Source organism: Aethalodelphis obliquidens, unplaced genomic scaffold (genome assembly GCF_003676395.1).
Source record: "Aethalodelphis obliquidens isolate GAN/ISIS:26980383/991018 unplaced genomic scaffold, ASM367639v1 scaffold18, whole genome shotgun sequence".
In the NCBI taxonomy this organism is placed as follows: Eukaryota; Metazoa; Chordata; class Mammalia; order Artiodactyla; family Delphinidae; genus Aethalodelphis; species Aethalodelphis obliquidens.
Genome location: NW_020837962.1, coordinates 537,822 through 556,797, shown reverse-complemented (window position 1 = coordinate 556,797; position 18,976 = coordinate 537,822). Strand labels below are relative to the sequence as shown.

The 18,976-nt window shown below is 48.2% G+C and overlaps 1 protein-coding gene across 1 annotated transcript in view; it reads right to left on the bottom strand.

Moving 5' to 3' along the window:
- ABCC6 (ATP binding cassette subfamily C member 6) overlaps positions 1-16,222 on the bottom strand; it is a 55,790-nt gene extending 39,568 nt beyond the window's left edge. Inside the window, exons 1-9 of the mRNA XM_027117285.1 lie at positions 16,183-16,222; positions 15,129-15,311; positions 13,567-13,692; positions 13,285-13,413; positions 10,064-10,189; positions 8,764-8,825; positions 6,026-6,157; positions 2,083-2,286; positions 569-746 (exon numbers count right to left, since the gene is read on the bottom strand). Of these exons, the coding sequence (XP_026973086.1) occupies positions 569-746; positions 2,083-2,286; positions 6,026-6,157; positions 8,764-8,825; positions 10,064-10,189; positions 13,285-13,413; positions 13,567-13,692; positions 15,129-15,311; positions 16,183-16,218 (1,176 nt within the window). The 5' untranslated portion in view covers positions 16,219-16,222. The remainder of the gene's footprint in view (positions 1-568; positions 747-2,082; positions 2,287-6,025; positions 6,158-8,763; positions 8,826-10,063; positions 10,190-13,284; positions 13,414-13,566; positions 13,693-15,128; positions 15,312-16,182) is intronic.
- Between the last annotated feature and the right edge of the window lie 2,754 nt (positions 16,223-18,976).

The window sequence follows — 18,976 nt, the reverse complement described above, 5'->3', positions numbered from 1 at the left end:
ATGGCTTACCTCCGGGTATCATAGTTCATTGGCAGAACTTCCAGCCCAGATGCAATTTACCAGTGGGTCAGGGGTCATTTTCACTGTAAGCAGTGTTACCTGGTAAAATAGCTGACAGTCCACCTTTATCCAGTTTCCACACAGCCTGTAGGTTAGCCCTTTATCCTCAGGGGGGTGAGTGTTCACTACATGAAGAGTTGTGGAAAGGGTGCCCAGGCAGTGGGAACAGCAAGTGCAAAGGCCCTGAGGTGGGAGATTGTTTGGCGTGCTTGAGGAACTGAAAGAAGACCTGTGGGGCTGGAGGAAAGTGAAAGAAGTGTGAAGGAAGTGTGTGATGTAATCAGATAGAAGAGGTCCCAGGGTCAGATCATGCAAGGCCTTATAGAAATAGCCAAGAAGGTGAGGGTGTAGTGTGAGCAACTATGAGTAACGTGATGAATGAGTGTGGTTTTAGGCACTGATGACAGTAACGGTTCAGGAACATTCCTCTTCTTGGCTGGAACACTTGTCTGTAAATTAGGACAGGATGGAGAGAGAGGAAAGGCCACACCACTCCCCTGGGGCTCACCTTTCTGTACACCAGGCCCGTGATGGCCATTCGCAGCCTCATCTGTAGCACCTTGAGTCTGTACATGTGCTGCTGCTCGAACAGTGTTTGCAGGCAGGCGGAGAGGAACATCAGCACGGCGAGAAGATAGCCCTTCCAGGCCGGGGTCTTGGGGTCACCAATAAACTCCAGGAAGAGGCTGGTGAGAAAGGGCACCCATGGCTATTGCCTCTGCCTAAGCCTGGTCAGGTCTGGAGGACCAGAGAAACTCTAATTTGAAAGGAAATGTGCATCCCAGTGTTTACTGCAGCTTTATTTACAATAATAGCCAAGACATGGAAGCAACCTAAATGTCCACTGAATGGATAAAGAAGATGTGGTATAGATATACAATGGAATATTACTCAGCCATAAAAAGAATAAAATAGTGCCATTTGCAGCAACATGGATGGACCTAGAGATTATCATACTAAGTGAAGTAAGTCAGAGAAAGACAAATATCATATGATGTCACTTATACGTGGAATCTAAAAAAAATGATACAAATGAACTTATATACAAAACAGAAATAGACCCATAGACATAGAAGAGAAGCTCATGGTTACCAAAGGGAAAAGGGGTGGGGATAAATTAGGAGTTTGGGATTAACATATATACACTACTATTACAAAATAGATAACCAACAAGACCTACTGTATAGCACAGGGAACTATACTCAATATTTTGTAATAAGCTGTAAGGGAAAAGAACCTGAAAAAGAATATATTTACAATATAACTGAATCGTTTTGCTGTACACCTGAAACTAACACAACATTGTAAATCAACTGTACTTCAATAAGAAAAAGAAAAGAAAGAAAGAACAGTAGAAAAGATAAGCACCAGAAAAAAATTTCTGTTGTTTAGGTCACCCAGTTTGTAGTACTTTGTTATGGCAGCCCTAATGCGCCACCTCTTGAGTCTGGGCTGGCTGTGCAACCAGCTTTGGCCTCAGGAGAAAATGCAACTTTTGCTTTGTCTTGGAACCCTGCCAAATGGCCCTGTGAACAGGCTGGAATCAACCTTTTGAGGATGAGAGACCACCAGAGCAGAGACAAGATGTCCCAGCTGGGACTGTCTTGGACCAGCCAGCCCCACAGGTGACTGCAGACAGATGAGTGAACCCAGCCAAGAAAAGAAGAATCACCCAGCTGAACCCAGCTTGAATTTGCTGACCCACAGGATCATGAGCTAAAGAAGTGGCTTTAAGCCCCTCACTTTTGAGGGGCTTTGTTGTATAGCAAAAGCAAACTGATACAGTCAGGCTAGAATTCACTCGTTTTCCCTCCTCCCCAAGATCACTCACTTTCTCGTTTAATTGGTCCTTCCTGAGTATCCTTTTCACCCACCCTCAGTGCCCTGAGCACCAGAGGTCTAGGCGGAGGCAGAAGGAGGGCTTCTTCTCCTTCTCCAGGGGACCTTCAGCCCTCCTGGCCCTGGACGGACACCGTTAAAGGGACCACCAGCCTCAGCGAGGCACCCAAGGCCTGGACCCACCTGAGGAGCTTGGGCACCGTGAACCTGAAGACATCACTGATGATGAGGCTGAGGGTCCCCAGGAGGAAGGTGGAGCGGCCCACCTGCCAGATGGCCCTCAGCAGTGGGCCCCTCTTGCCCCCTTGTTGCTGTAGGAGGGTCTCCGTCTCTGGGGTCTCCGCACCACGGTTTCCTTTCCTTTTAAATGCTGTCGCCTTGGTGTGCCTTAGGGGAGAGGAGAAATCAGCTCTGGGTCCTTGTAATAGACTGAATGTTTGGGTCTCCCCCACCCCCACCCCCTCACCACCACCCAAATTCATGTTGAAACTAATCCCCAGTGTGATGGTATTAGGAGGTGAGACCTTTGGGAGGTGATTAGGTTATGCAGGTGCAGCCCTCATGAATGGGATTAGTGCCCTTGTAAGAAAAAACCTAGAGAGTGCCCTCAGGTGTAACCCCATTTCATACATGAGGAAACTGAGGTTCAGAAGTAAACTTGTCCAAGGGCACACAGCTGAGAAGTGTAAGAACTGGGATTCGATCCCAACCTTCAGAGCCCAGCACTTTTTTTTTTTTTTTCTTGCGGTATGCAGGCCTCTCACTGTTGTGGCCTCTCCCGTCGCGGAGCACAGGCTCCGGAAGCGCAGGCTCAGCGGCCACGGCTCACGGGCCCAGCTGCTCCGCGGCATGTGGGATCTTCCCGGGCCGGGGCACGAACCTGTTTTCCCTGCATCGGCAGGCGGACTCTCAACCACTGTGCCACTAGGGAAGCCCTGTTGGTTGCTTTTACTAGAACCGGGTGCAACTAGTCTCTTGGCCCACTTTTAACAGATATGAGTTTCCTGTTGTCCAGCAAAGCAAACCGCCTAGCCCCACTCCACCTGAACGAGCTGAAGGATCAGTGGTGTGCCTGGGTCTCATTTTTCAGAGAGGTGGGTTGAGACCCCAGAAGTCAGCCTTTTTACCCCCAAGGCCCAGCCAGCAGTGTGAATACCCCTCCACCACAAGCCGGTCGTCCAGTCCCTCCCTCCCTCCCCCTCAAGAATACTCTCAGCATCTCCTCAGGATGGAGGGGAGGGACAAATCTCAGCAGGCAGTCCAAAGGAAAAGTGGTATTTTTAGCACAAGAGGCTATAAGGAACCAGTCTTTACCACCCGGTTAGCTAAGAAATAAGCAAATGTTAATCTTCTACCCCTGTCTTGAAGCCTACCCCCGCCCCCCAGCCTCCCCTTCCGGTATTTGCAATTCAGCCATTTTTCTAAGCCTGCGCTCACCTCTCTCCCTTGTCACCTCTGTAGCCCTGAAATGTGCTCTCCTTGGCGCCCACAATTTGCCTGGGGTCGGGCAGGTCAGAGGCAAGGCCAGCGTGGCGTCCGGGCCGCGCACCTCGATGCCAAATGTTGGGTGCTTGTCCTGACTCGACTGGTGCTGCACACCCACTGGGCTGGACGACCACTGGGCAAGTGCCAAGCAGGGCCACCCCCACCTCCGGCCCCACCCAAACTGGGACCCAGGTGGGTAGACTTTTTGCTTGTATTTTCTTTTTACTTGTATTTCCCCCAGCACCTAGTTCAGCACCTGAATGTATAGGTGCTCAATAAATACTTGTCCAGTGAATGGGAAAAAACAGATGGAGTGATGTGTGCAAAGGGCCTACTGCTTGATATTAATAAAGATTTGTGGAAGGAAGGAAGGAAGGGAAGGAGGGAGGGCGGGAGGAAGGAAATGATTTGGTTTGGTTGATAGAACCTGGCCTTTGAGCAGGAAAACTGAGGTCCAAATGCCCTTCCCTCTGAGCCTCAGTGTTCTCATTCATAAAATGGGGTGGGTGAAGAGACCACTGTGAAAGCCTCTTTCCAGCTGGATGTTTTGCTCTGTTCTGTTCTAGCTGCTCACCCCAAAATTCTGAGTCACTGTGTTCAGCCTGCAGGCTTGGGAAAAAACTTCTTCCTTTCTAGTTGGTCTCACTTTCCATCAGGGAAGGTCTCTAGACTGGTGGCTGGTCTTTGGTCTGTGGCCCCAAAGCCATTTAGTGCAGGACCCAAAAATGACCACAGGCCAAGGCAGGAGGTGTGAGTGAGTGGCCAGGTGTAAGCTGGGGGATATAAAAGGGAGTGGTGGCGACTGCAGCTCATATGCCCCGTTCAATGGGGAAGCTGCTACCCAGATCCACCCTCCTGTTGCCATGCAGGGATGTGGCCATTCTACTTTAAGAGAGGCCAAAATTCCAGATTTTCATGTGACATCTCCAACATTTTAAATGTTCATGACTTATTAGAAAGCAAAACAAAGAAAAATCCTTAAACAACAAGACACCGTGCTGGCCAAACACACCTGTGACCCTGACTTGGCCAGCAGACAGATTGGTCTGTGACCTCTTAAGATGACGTCCTCTCCCTTCCCCCAAAGGTTGCAAAATATTTTAGAAATAAAACCAAAGTTCTCTTGGTGTGTAATCAGTCAGCTTAGAAAATGCCTGAACCAGATCTGCCATCCTCCTCTCTTTCTGTCAGTTGTTCACGGATCCTCAAACTCTTCTGGAGAATGTTTCTGTGTGCTATAGCTCTAACACTGGGTGACTATCATTCCCAGGCTGGCAGGGGAGGTGAGAGCTGGGAGAGGGTGGACAAGACCTCCAGGGTCCTTTTGAATTAATTCTGCCACTCAAAACTCACTTAAGCTGTACTTAAACTCACAGTACAGTAAGATATGCCTGGGGTGAGAGTGAGAGCTGCTGTTTTGAGTTGCTCATATTACTTACCCCTTTTGGAAAACATACTCCCTTCCTTTGGGGAGCAGCTCCTCCCTGTGTGGCTCTGAAGGGACTGCCAATTATGGGGCCTGCTCTCCAGCCCTGGGATTGGCCCCTGAGAGGCACAGGATGCAAGCCAGCCAATAAAAGGCCTTCCTTGGGATTTTCTATGTGGATGGTAGTAGGGGTTGCTGAGTTGGCATGATACAGGACAAGCGTCATGGAGAGACCAGTGCCCAGACAACAGCTGAGCTGAGAGATGGAGGGAAAGAATTTGGGCATCATTCAAGTCCTGGATCCAGCCACACCTGAGGCCAGACCTACCTTCTCAGCTATGTGAGCCAGCAGACTCTGTCTCTCTCTGGCTCCTTCTAATTTGTGGGATTTAGCCACCTACAACAACCACCACAAAATCATAGAGTATGCAGGGGGACCCTGTAACTCTTCCCACAGAGCTACTTTTGTCTGTGCCCTGAAATACCTGGCTCCAGGGAGGTCAAGCGACTTGTCCAAGGTCATCTACCACTCGATGGCAGGGCTACATTTAACCCGGGTTTAATTAATCCTATTGGAGAGCTTATTTCTCTAGACCAAAGTTTCACAAACCAGGTTCCTCAGGCTCTGAGCACTTCTCAGAAGTTTCCAGAGATGCCAGAGAGGGCAAGAGTGAGGCAGAGTGGGCAGGACTAGTAAAAGATTGAAATCCTCTGGATAACTGATATTGCTGGACCTTTTACCATTTTTAAGAAATTCGCTAAGTTCTTTACTATGAATCATTTTTTTTTTTCATCTCCCACAAGCTATGAGCTAGGGCTAATGGCATCCCCCTTGAACAGATAAGAAAACTAAAGGCCAGGAAACTAATCACTCAGGTTAAGTAATAAGTGAGTAGTTGCCTGCATGTTATGGACCATACCTACCTCTCCACCCCCAGTCTTAAAATAGTCCTTCTGTTCCCTGCCTCCATCCCACCATCCGAGCTTCCTTCTGGGAGCCTGGAGAGGTTCCCCCTCTGTCAATATCCTTTTGGAACCTGCAAAGCACTCTGGGAGGAAAAGCATCTTGAGCCCGGCCTGCTAATGCTTAGTGAGGTGAGCTGTCAGGGAGGGGACCGTGGTGGTTGGAGCCTGGAGTAGGGGCGTGGTTGTATTTGGGGTCGAGTGATTTGCTGACCGAGCTTTGGGCTGAGCTCCCATCTTCCACACACTCACCGCTGGGCTGCACTGCAGTTCCTTGTCCATTCCTTTTCAAGCTGGGAAACAAGTTCTTTTGAGGAGTTTTCTCTCGCAAGCGACCAGAGGTCTTTTGGTCCCAGCGGCCTCCAGTAGCCCCTCCAAACTAACCTGTAAAAGAGGATCACCAGAGCAAGCTCCTCCTGTGTCTGCCCCTGAAGGGTCCTGGCTTGGTAGCTGTGTGACCCTAGGTAAGTCACTTCACCTCTCTGCACCTCTGCTGGTCCCTCGGTACAAGGAAAGCAATTTACCTAACTGCACTAACACTGGGGGGCACTTCTCGGTCTACAAAGAACATCTCATTTAATTCTCACGTGAGCCTATACAGTAGATTACTATTGATCCATTTTACAGAAAAGAAAGAAAACAGAGGCTCAGGGAGATTAAGTGACTTAACCAAAGGTTGACATGTGACAGGGGAAATAAACCTTCCTAGGAGTCAGAAGTCCAGAGTTGAAAACTATTACTGTGGAGGAAACCTGAACTCCTCCCTCAGCTTTAAATGTACCCATTCTCCACCTCGGTCACTGCTCCAGCCACCTGGCCTCAGGACCTTTGCACATGCACGTCACTCTGCTTAAAACTTTTTCCCTGCCACTTCTTACTTGCCCTTCACCTCTGGCCTAGACGTTATTTCCTTAAAAGCCCACTTGATGACCCGCAACACCCAAGTCCTGGTAGATTCTCCCATTGCAAGATCCTCTAGTTTCCTGAGCTTTTTCTTTATAATGCTTGCTGCAATTATCATTATTTAATTTTTCAGTCTGATTATTTATTTAGTCTTTCTCCTCCACTGGACAGTAAGCTCCATAGGGGCAAAGACAGTACTTGCCTTGATTCTCCCTCTTCTGTATCCTCACATCCTGGCTCAGGGCACAAGATTTGTCAAATAAAAATCACTACTTTTCAGCCCTGTGACCTTGGGCAAGTCACTGCCCAGCAATGGACCTCAATTTTCTCACCTTAAAATAAGAGTGTTTCCCATCACTTGGGACTGGTATATGAGATGACTGTAGTTGGTGCATTGTTGGAGGAGGTCATCGAGAGGATGTGACCACTTGTGGACCTGTGACCTGGACCCAGGCAATCTGAGGCTCCTCCCTCCCCTGTCCTTGGAATGTACATTCCGCCCACTGTTCTCACACTAGGAGCTACTTCAAGGATGCAGTAGTTAAGTGTTATACCATCTGGACGGTGTATGTGTCTGAACCCTGTTAAGGCCTCTCTGTAAACTGTTGAGATTCTGGTGGGCAGGTGTGGAGATCTACTTATATTGCGGCACTCAAGACAAGCCTCATATGTAAGTTCTCCTGCTTGTTAACCCTGCCTCCTACCAGTCTGGAGTGGCTGCCTCTTTCTTCCGTCTCTCCAAGCCTACCGTCTATTGGGGCCAGTTTTCAAACCAACACGCACACACAAGAAATTAACGACTGCAGACTTCCACAGCAGGAGTGTTCTTATTTTTTAGGTCTCTTTCATCTTTCTCATGACACCAAGGAGAAGGTGTTGTTTGGAGCTGGTCTTGAGCTCCTCTTTGAGACTTTCCAGTTCCCTTTTCTAATGCAGAGCAAACTCAGGCAAGCAACAGTTTGGATCCAGAAATTATTCACAATGCTTGGTTTTCACTAAAATTATTTTTGGTGTTCTACATGGCAAGGGATTCTAGATTTTTCTGATTTTGGTAGCGATAGAAAGTTTCCTTTTTAAAAGGTTATTAAAGTAGAAAAAAATGAGTTGATTCAAAGAAAATTCATTAAGTAAATAGAGTTTGAGCGATACCCCAATAAGGCAAAAAGCTTGAAGAATGGTCCATAAGTGCCTACATTTGGGAAACAGAGGGCTAGATTCTCTCTAGAGATGTTTAGCAGATTTCTATGCTCTTTTCACCAATTCCACACCCTCAGAGTATCCTATTCTTCATTTATTTAACAACCACTTTATATAATACTCATTATGGGCCACATCCTGTTCTAAGTGTTTCATAAACCTTATCTCATTTAATCCTCAAAACCCTATGAGGTAGATGCTATTATGATCCTCATTCTACTAGTGCAGAGACTGAGGCACAGAGAGGTTAAGTAGCTTGCCCAAGGACACACAGCCAGGAAGTGGTGGGGCTTGGATTCAAATCTGGGTGCGACTGTGATCTGACTGTGGTGTGGTCAGGAGAGGGCCCAGTAGGTGGGTGCATCCTCAGTACCTGGTGTGCTGACCCTGGGGAAACATCTGTCTTCTCCACCAGCCTGGAAGCCTCTAGTGAATAAAGAATTGGTGTTTTACATCCTCATCCTCGGTGCTTAGCACATAATAGGTGCTTATTAAATGTTGGTGGAATGACTAAATAGATAGAGATATGATTTTATTGAGTGCCTTCCATGTACAGGCACTAAGCACTTTACATTTAATGAAGGCAGTGATGTTCCCATTTTACAGAGGGGAAAACTGAGACTCCAAATGCTTGTGATATGGCCATCTAAGAGACAGAGCCAGGATTCAAACTCAGATCTCACCCCAGTGAGTGAGTGGGAATGGGATGTGGATGGTGGACACACTAAAATCTGAGAAGGAAGCATGGAGTCTGGGATGGAGAAAGCCAGGCTGACCTTGGTAGGCTTCGGAGGAAACCTCCTGGGGGAAAAGCTGTGATGACAAATAAGAGGAGCAAATGCAGGTGGGTGGGAGCACCACCCCAGCCCCTTCCCTGCTACTTTACTTACCCAGAAACCCACCAGAACATGGCCTTGGAGGGGAAGGAGGCCCCAGCCTTTGGACATGGATTCTGCAAAGACAAATGATTTAGAAGGGGGAGGACTTGGTCTCATAATCCATGGCCAGTATGTGGTAAGGAGAACCAAGGGCAGGAAGACAGGATGAACTGGCCATGAGCTTAATACTGAAAGCACAGACTGAGATGTCCTGCCTACTTATCTACAGTAGATACCAAAGGGCATGGTGCTTCCTAGCAGGCAAGGCAAAAAAGGGATTTGGCCACAGGACTGAAAGTGCCTACAAGGTAAGAACGAACAGTTGCTCAGAACAACTTTAATAATACTGAGACCAAGAAGTTCTCAAAGCAAGGACCATGCATGACACAGACAAGAATGTCCTCAACAATATCCTTCAGTGAATGTGGGAAGGAGGTGAAGAGGAAGTGAGATTTTACCAGCACCTCCAGGAAGACTGCACAGATTACACTTTTCACCAATAGGGCCTGAGAGTGCCCATTTTACCACGTCTTTGCCATCGCAGCTTGTTACCAATTTTTAATTTTTTTCCTGCTACTCTCATTGGAAAAAGTCCTATTACAGTTTTAACTTAATTATTCAAATCGTTGAGCATCCTTTTAGATGATTTCTCAGCTCAGCTGTCTTTTTCTCAGAGAATTCTTTCCTGATTTCACAGACTTATTCAGGGTTACCTGTTGTAAACTCTCATAGACCATGGACTTCTCCTGCAGAGCATTTCTATTGGGCAAGTCACTTTAATCTTGAATCTTTACAACCAGTCCCAGTTGCAGTTTTCCACACGTTTGTGTAATTGTGTGATTAATGTCTAGTTCCCCTACTTGGGTGTTAGCTGCATGAGGACAGAGACATCGCTTGTTCACCATAGATCCTCAGTACCGAGCTGGGGCATAGAGCATGTTGGCAAACTGCAGCGCCCAGGCCAAATCCGGCCCACTGCCTGTCTCTGTGAATAACATTTTATTGGAACACAGCCATGCTCCTTTGTTGACATAGTGTCTGTGTCTGCTTTTGTGCTATGAAAGCAGGCTTGAGTAGTTGCCATACAGACACTATATGGCCCACAAAGCCTAAAATATTCTCTATCTTGGACAGAAAGAGTTGGCCAACCCATGGAATAGGGTAGACATGTAACATGCTTTTGGCTGAATGAATAAAAAAATTAAAGGCCTGTGCTCTAGTTTAACTTCCTTCCATCACTTGGGGGCGCTGAGATGGAACAGAAGAGGAACAGGGACAAGCAAGGCACTGGGTTGGAGGTGTGGTGACTTACAGGCTGCGGGGGACTTTTAGGGAAGAAGGGGGGTTGATCGGCGAAGCAAGACAGCACAAACTCTGCCACCACCAGAGACAAGTATAGGTAGGTTGACAGGTGGCGGAAGGGGTCACTCTGGAAATCCTGTGGGAGAGAAAGCAGAAGACCCACTGAGTCTGAGCTCTTGAGGAACAGAGATTGGGGAGGGTGTGGGGAAGGGGAGAAGGGGTGGAGGCTGAACAGGGTTTCTGATGCTGGGAGCAGTGACCAGGCAGGGGGCCGGAGCCGCCAGTTTTGAAAGTCAGAACCCCCAGCGTTCCTGGCCTTCTCGAAAACACCTGGCTTATGCATATTCTGTCCATACAAATGGCAGGTGGGGTGTTTGCCCTTAGCCAGGTGACAGCTGGCTTTAGGTACCCGGACATGAGTTGAAGGGACACTTTGACTTTCTCCTTGTGCAATAAAGGACCCCCTTCCCCTCCCCCCACAATCTCCGGTCCCACTCCCTTGTGGCTAGTGTTCTCTGGTTTAAGAAGGGAGCTGGTTTCATGGAGCATTTACTCTGCCTCGGGCACATGCTGGAGTCTTTACATGCACTGTCTCGTCAAGTTCCTCCCGACCCTGACCCCAGCTGGGGTTTACCTGCTCTGTGTTACTCGTTGGGAAACCAAAGCTCAGGGGAGTGATAGCACCTTGATCAAGGTCACACAGATGATCTGATCTAGATCATGAGCTTTTGCTGCCGTGCCATGATTGCTTTCGCATCCCTTGCCCCTTCTGGCCAGAGGACCCTAATTTTTTTCCCCATGCTCAGGTATGGGGTTTATGCAGAACTGATTCCATCCCAGGGGGTGGGCAGGTGATGGAGGCCTGACTAATGAGTACCATCTAGTCCCCTGGCTACTGATGGAACATAAGTCTGGAGCAATTGGGGCTCTTCTTGCCATCCCAGTGGAAAATGAAGCAGAACCAAGGGACAGAGAGAAATGGAGATCTGGTGGTGTTATCTAAAGGTCTGGACCCTCTATGCCTGGCAGGTCCCACATCTATGAGCTAATAGATTCCCTTGGACTTTTTTGCTTAAGCTAGTGTGAGTTGAGTTTTTGTGGCTTAAAACAAGAGCCCTAGCTTCAAATCACAATTTTTCTACTAAATTTTTTATACTTCTTTGTTTTTATTTTTGTTTTTTGGGGGCAGATAGTAGACAGTTTGATATTCCAACTACATTATTCCCCATAGTGTCATTTTTACCATCGTTTCTATTGGAAAGTTTGTTCTGAATTTGGGTGAGATGGACTTGGCTCTGCAGACCTGAGCTGCATGACCTTGAGGAATTCACTCACTTCTCTCAGCCTTAGTCTCCTCATCTTTAAAACAGGACGATTAGAGTCTTCACTGGATTCCTGATGTCAAGTGCTTGCCACAGGGCCTGGCACATGGAGCTCCAGAGCATAGGTGGTCCCAATAGTATTATTTCTATGCTGTGTTCCAAACAGCTAACTGATAAGTCAACTGTGGAAACCCATCCTTTCATAAATCAGTGGATGGCCTGTGGAATTTTCCCATTAGTTACAAAAATTGCTTTGTAAAGAAATCTGTCCTTAAGGACAGAAGGTGTTTCTCTGCCTTCTACTTTTTTTTTTTTTTTTTCGCGGTACGCGGGGCTCTCACTGTTGTGGCCTCTCCTGTTGCGGAGCACAGGCTCCGGACACGCAGGCTCAACAGCCATGGCTCACGGGCCCAGCCACTCCGCGGCATGTGGGATCTTCCCAGACCGGGGCACGAACCCATGTCCCCTGCATCGGCAGGCAGACTCTCAACCACTGCGCCACCAGGGAAGCCCTCTGCCTTCTACTTTGATGAGCAGGACAGAGTAACCATTTGGCTCTTGAAATGATGACCAGCAGCCTCTGATTGGTTTCCTTATCCGACGTCCTGGGTGAGTGCGCCAGCTATGCAAGTGGTTGTCAATTGGGGAGATTTTGCCCCCAGGGGACATTTGCCATTGTCTGTAGACACAGGTTACCATAATGGGGTGGTACTACTGGCATCTAGTGGGTGGAGGCCAGGGATGCTGTGCAACATCCTACAGTGCACAGGACACCTCCCCCCGCCCCCACCCAAAAGAGAATTACGTAAAGGGTGCTGAGGTTGAGAAACCCTTGTTGAGGTTATATATTTTTCTCTGTGCAGATCATGCCCCCTAACATGGAAATGCTGCCTCCCAGGTAGGGAAACAAATATGGGTGAGTGTGCAAAATGAGTGTGTAAATATGGGTGCATGGGAGCATGGGTGAGGGTGAGAATAGGTGAGAATGAGGGGAAACGTGCAGGTACATGGAGTCAGAGTGAGTGCAGGTGTGTGCTGGAGGAGGCCATCCAGAGGTCGTGACCGCTGGCTGACCTGTGAGCTGGACCCAGCAATTGGAGGCTCCTCCCCCCTCCCCTGTCCTTGAAATGTGCATTGTGGCCACACTGTTCCTGCACTAGGAACTACTTCAAGGATGCAGCCTTTCCTTGAAAGAGCAATGTGTTGATGAGACCCTCTGGACAGTACATGTGACTGAACCCTGTTAAATCTTCTAAAAACTGTTAAGATTCTGGCAGGTGGGTGCAGAGATCAACTTCTCTTGCATCACCCAAGACAAGCCTCGTAGGTAAGTTCCCTTGATCGTTAAAATCGTCACCTACTGATCTGCAGTGGCTGCCTCTTTCTTTGGTCTCTCCAGGCCCTCCGTGTATGGGGCCGGCTTCTAATTTCACCCGGGAACCCCTGAGGTTTCAAACCAACAGTGTTTCAATGCCTACGCAGTGTGTGTGAGTGTGTGCATGTGGGACATTTGTGCCTGAGTCCTGTAGGAGCTTGAAGGCATAGCCACACCTGGGTGGCAGTAAGTGTGAGTGGACGTGTGCAGGCAAGTGTGTGTGTGTCTGTGCGTTTGTGTGTGATGTTTCAGAGTCTGTGGTTGTGTGATGCGTGAATGGGTTCATACAAGTGTGTGCAAGTGAAGTGTGTGACTTGAGTGTGTAAGACAATGGGAATTTGTGTTGCTAAAAAGGTATGGGATGATGGGAACTTCGATGTGAAATGTGTTTGTGTGTCACTTGACTTTAAGCACTTGTGGTGTGTGTGTCTCTGTGTAGAGAGTAAGCCATGGGTGGAAAGGTGAGGAGGAAGGATGGGACCCAAGGCCTGAAACTGCCCTACTGGTTCCCAGGTGGCCCAGGCCCCCACTTACCCCTTGTGAGGCCTGCTGGGCGGTGCTGGTGGCTGGGAAGAGAAAGCAGAGCAGCCAGTACCCAAAGAGCACCCCGGACGCCTGGACCCCCTTCTTCCTCTCAGTGTGGATCAGGAACACGGCGAAGCTCTGGATCAGAGAGTCAGGTGGGAGGTGGACAGAGGCAGGGAAGGGTGGGGGAAGAGAGGGTAGAGAAGGAGCCCCGCTTTGCCCCATGCCCTCCACCAGGGCACGAAAAGCAGCAGCTAGGGACAAGCCAGCATGTCTGGGGATGTCATTTACCATTGTGGTGAGCCACACGGTGGGGTGTATGAGGAACTCTAGGGCCTGGGGTGTTCCCTGCTGGATTCTCCAAAGAGTCACAGACACGCTGGAGGTGCACAGGATTATGAGGGCGAAGCCAAGCACCTGGGGAAACAAATTTGGATAAGGCTGGTGGGAGGCTGGGAAGAAAGATGGCAGCCAACTGGACAGTGTCCCCACATCCAATTGGACAGTGGCTCTGGATGGGGCACTGTAACGTACCAATGTGATCATTAAACAGTGCTGACGTGAAAGAAAAAGTTGTAAGGGGTGATGCAGTTCAATCTTGACCTGTAACTGTCATATAAATAATGCACCACAAGGGCCCAAGCCAACTCAGTGGTTTCCAAAATGCCAGCGGCGCTCCCATAATGCACGGGAGGATGCTTTAGGGATGAAGGAACAGCATGAAATGAAATTTACTCTCTAGGTGAAAAAGTTATACCCTCTTTAAGTCTCTTTCCCTCCCTACTATTAAATCAAGGAGGAACTCTCTGTTGGGACTGATATGTCTCCAGGCCTGCTCTAAGACACATTGGTCTCTCTTTTGAACAAGAGAAATCAAGAAAGTGGGCAGACCTGGGCACACTGGAGAAACTATTGAACATTTCAGTTAGTCTCAAGCAGGGGTCAAACTACCACCTGCAGGCTGAGTTTGGCCTCCTGCCTGTTTTTGTATCACCTCTGAGCTAAGAATGGTTTTGACATTTTTCAATCACTGAACAAGACTTTAAAAAGTCTAATATGTCATGACATGTGAAAATTATATGAAATGCAAATTTTAGTGACTATAAATAAACTTTTATTGAAACACGGTCACATCTATTTGTTTACCGTTGTCTGTGGCTGCTGCAAGAACAGAATTGAGTAGTGGGGACAGAGACCACATGATCCTCAAAGCCTCAGACATGTACTATCTGGCCCTTTAAGGAAGAGTGTGCCAACCCTGGATAGGTGGTGGGCAACAGGTCAAAAATTTACAAGGTGGTATGGGAATAAATGAACCTTGGAGGGCATTCTTGTAGAAGTCTGGAAAACAGGAGGATGAGCAGAAAAGCTCACACTTGCAATGCCAGTGTTTTTCTAACACTGTCAAATAAATACATAACAATTTTAAGAACTGTTCTTTAGTACCGCCAGTGGGGAAACACAAAAATCAATGCATAGCTGTTAAACATTTAAAAGGTTCATCCTAGCATGGCCCTAGAATCACCTTGTGTATCCCAGGAGTGTACACTGCACACTTTGGGGAATGCTGGGCTGTGATGGCCATAAACTGGATGTGTGGGTGTCCGGGGCTGTGTTTGTGGATATATGGTTTTTATTATTACCAGATCTGTTTGGGAGAATCTATTCCACTGAGTTTCCCTCTGTAGCCTCTGGAGTATTGCTCTGTTTGATTAACAGGGTCCCTTCTTGTCCCCACACTGTGTGCTCCTTGATAGAAGAAGTGCCTACTTTGGGGTCTCTGCCAGGTTCCAGCCTGTTTCCCCCGACCCCCTACCATTGTCTGGTTACAGGCTCCCAGGGGCAGTGGCTACCATTTTGGCCTTGAAGAGGCGGGACATCTGGAGGTAGCCCTTGTCATGGCGGTGGATGTAGAGGAGGTAGATGGGGCCAAGGACCCAGAGGTACATGGGGGGCACCCAGACCCCTGCTGTTTTCAGGAAGCACAGGCTCAGCAGGCGGTCAGCGGCGGGCTGGGGCTCCGTCTGGTTCCAGACCTGAGGGAACACCAGGGTGACTCTTATGATGGTACAACACAGGGATCCCAAACTCACCTGCTTAGGGGGCCAGGCAACTCTTTGGACCCCTAACATTTACATGAAAATGTGCTAAGCACTCTTTAGAGTACTTCATAATTCTCAACTTCTTTAGCCCTAACCCCAATCTTATGAAGTAGATGCAGTCATACTGATTTTGCAGATGAGGCAGCTGAGGCCCAGAGAGGCTGAGTAAGTTGGTTGATGTCACCCAGTTGGACAGTGGTGGTGCTGGGATCTGAACAAAGGCAGTCCGGTCCTAGAATCTGGGAGACCTGGGCTCTCTGATGAGTGTTGGGCACAGACTCATAACCACTGTAGGAGGTGGGTATTACTGTCCCCATTTCATAGACCAGAAACTGAGGCACGGGCTTGGGGGGTAGGGGAACAGACTCCTTCAGGCTCACACAAATAGAAGTGGCAGAGCTGAGTCCATGCTGGCCTGTCTGAGCCCGCAGCTTGTTCTACTGGAGATCGCCATCTGTAATTCTTAACTCAGACCTTCTGCTGGCCTTTCCTTATCTGAGAAGTGTGAATGTGAGTTTAGAAGACGCTGCTTTAATTCTCCCCCTACTGCATCACTGCCACCCTCCCACTAAAACCCTTTGATGAGACAGGAACCAGAGAGGGGTGGGGGGTGGGGTCTTGTAGGCCCCTTTAACAGGGCTGGGTTCTTCGGGGGACCAGCTTGGTTGAGGGGGTCGCCCCGCCCTGCGGTTAGACTGGCAGGTCTCTTCCCCTCCCGGCCGGGAGTTTGGAGGTCTCTCCCCTCCCCTGCCCAAGAGATCTCTCGAGCCCGAAAAGGAGAGTGGGGCGGGATGGAGACACTCACCTCCGGGCCCGCGCAGGGCTCGCCAGGCGCGGCCATCCGGCGCCGTGCGTCCGTCAGTCCGTCTGTCAGACTGTCGGTGGGTCCCTGGACAGCTTCCTTGGCCGCGCTCCGCCGTGCAAGGGGCGGGGATTCGAGCGCCGGGATTGCAAGGCCTCGGGCAAGGTCCGGCGGCGCGGCGGGGGTGGGGCGCAAAGGGGTGAAAGGAGGCGAGGTGGAGGGGCGCTAAGGGAGGCCCCAGCAGGCAGCGGGGGAGGGGTTCCCGGAGCCCCAGAAAGTGCAGCGGCATCCCCATATGACCCCCCTTCTCCCTGGAACAAATGTCATCGCAAGCTTCCCGAATACTGTGGACTAACAATTCCAGGAATTTATCCTGATAAGTGAACCCAACAGGTGTGCACATGTCCAACAACCGGCACGGGGGATGGGGGCACTGCCTGGTTAGTTAGAGCCGCAGTCTCCTCACCTGTGGGATGGACATTGTCTGCCTCTACGGTGGGGGGAAGATTTTAAGATGACTAACAGCGTCTAGCACAGTGCCAGGCACACAGTAAACGCGCAAGCGGAGTTAGCTCTTATTAGCATTAGTAGTATTATTTCATCCCTAGGTTACTAAGCTGTGGTTCAAAGCGCCATTGCAGAAATATATTTAATACGGAAATATGGTTGCTGAATGCTAAGTGAAAAAAAGAGATTATAATACAAAATAGCCTGTGATATGTTTCCAAAGGAAAGAAGTATATGCTTAAGTTGGGGAAAGTGGGGAAGGAAGTCAAGTCATTTACCTTCTTCCTCTGGGTCTTAAAGCAAGGTGTGTCCCCAGCCACGAGTTCTTTTGAGAGATGACTCTATGTAACATATATGCATAGATGAAAAGATGGAAATGCTCTAAAGCAGTGGTCATGGGAATCCTAATTTTCCTTTTTCCTTGCATTCTCTTTTCTATTTTCTTTCCTTCTGCAATGAGCATGTATTCCTTTCAAAATAGGAAGGAAAGACTCAGCTTTTTCAGACCGACAAGCACAGGTGCTCAGTTTGAGTGAAGAATTCAAATCCTTTGCGCTCTCCATGCTGCCCTGTTACTTCTTGTCTTCTTTTTTGTGCCTCCGGCAGGGCTTCCACAGCATGGGTTCCCTGGCCTTTTCCCCTTTCCTTTTCTGAGTTTCTCCAGCCCTGGCCTGGGGCCTAGGCAGTATGCCTTCAGCTGTCCTCCTGCCTGGGAGTTCTGGAAGAGCAGGGACACAGAAACTCAAGGATCTGTCTTGAGGCTGAGTGTGGATGGTCTGCTGTTTACATTCAGATCACGTCTGTTTATTTGAGGTGGTTTTGGTGGAGGCTGATGGAAATTATGGGGAGGCTTGAGCCCCCTCTCCCTGAAACCCCCGCTGCAGTTGGCATTGCCACAGTCCTAGTGCTTTATTTCTTTGTATACCTGAAGATGAATTTGAGGGGAATGGTGAAAGTTTGAGGGAGAATGGTTAGGAAGGCAGGAAGAACACAGAGGAAATCAGTAGGTGAGCCAAGAACAGAACTCGGGCATCCCAAAGCCTGCTTTCCAGCTCTCTGAACAACACATGGCTGTGTGCCGAGCCCTAGATAAGTCCCTTTCCCTCTCTGGGCCTTGGTTTACCATTCTGTAAGATAAGAGGATTCCATAGGCCAGCATTTCCTAATCGATGGCTTTCACCCGCCTGGTAATTTGCTAAGACAAACCAGGGATTTATGTTAGGGACAGTAAAGGGCATCTGTTTCCATTGTAATGATAAATAATGAACCTCAGAAAATAAAACCATTATTTAAATAGTTTCTCTTTATAATTGAACAGTTGAGAATCTCACTGTATTTGTAGTGAGAATGCAGAGTGAGAAGCAGAAATCTGATGCGCTCATGATTGAAATCCTCACTGGGTGTATCGTTGCATTGTAGCCAATGTGAAGGTTTTGACGATTGTGTAGTTTAAAATCATTGTGATTCATAATTGTATTATATTGCTTGAGTTTTAGCCACAATGGCAAATTTCAGTGGGAAATCTTCTCTCTTACCTCATCATTTAGAAACAAAGTATTAAAAACTATCAAAATAAAGCACTTGATGTTTTCAGGAATAAAATGGAAGACTTTCAAATATCAGGTCAGAAAAGCAATTTTTGTCTATTTTGATGTGGTGACTTGTAGTTCATCTACACTATGTTATACACTCAGTCTTAGGACAAAATATAACGTGCTGATTTTTGAACTTATTTGCAGACAAATCATGCATCGTCTCACGGAGCTAGTTCAAAGTAAATCAAACTGCATGCATCTCTTGCTTACTGGGGGAAAACCCTCAAAGTTTGTTTCTATACAAATGTAATTAGAGCTGGGATTAAATAAAATTTAAATACCTTTTAACTATTATGCTGAACTTAAATGACATATTTTTCTTTTAAAAAAAAAAACTAATTCATCATTTATCACGGAAAAATACATCAGTTGACACAAATCCCTAAAAGGGGTTTGAGATTATACTTGTGAAATTTACCGTCAAAAAGATTTGGGAAAGTTGTTGGATACTTCGATCAACAGTCTCTCGTCCTTTCCAGTTTCAGTGCTACTGAATTCCAAAGTAGGGTTTAGCTTTGTAGTTTGTGACTGTATGCACACACCTTGCAACTGCACCTGCCAGACGGTGCGCGGAGTCCTCCAGGCCTCCAGAGGGCACAAATGGTCTCGTTTTGTTGCTGAGCATGCGCCATAATTCTTTTGCCTGGGGGAGTGGGCGTGGGGCCGGATCGCGCACGCGCGGCCGAGTCGGGGCG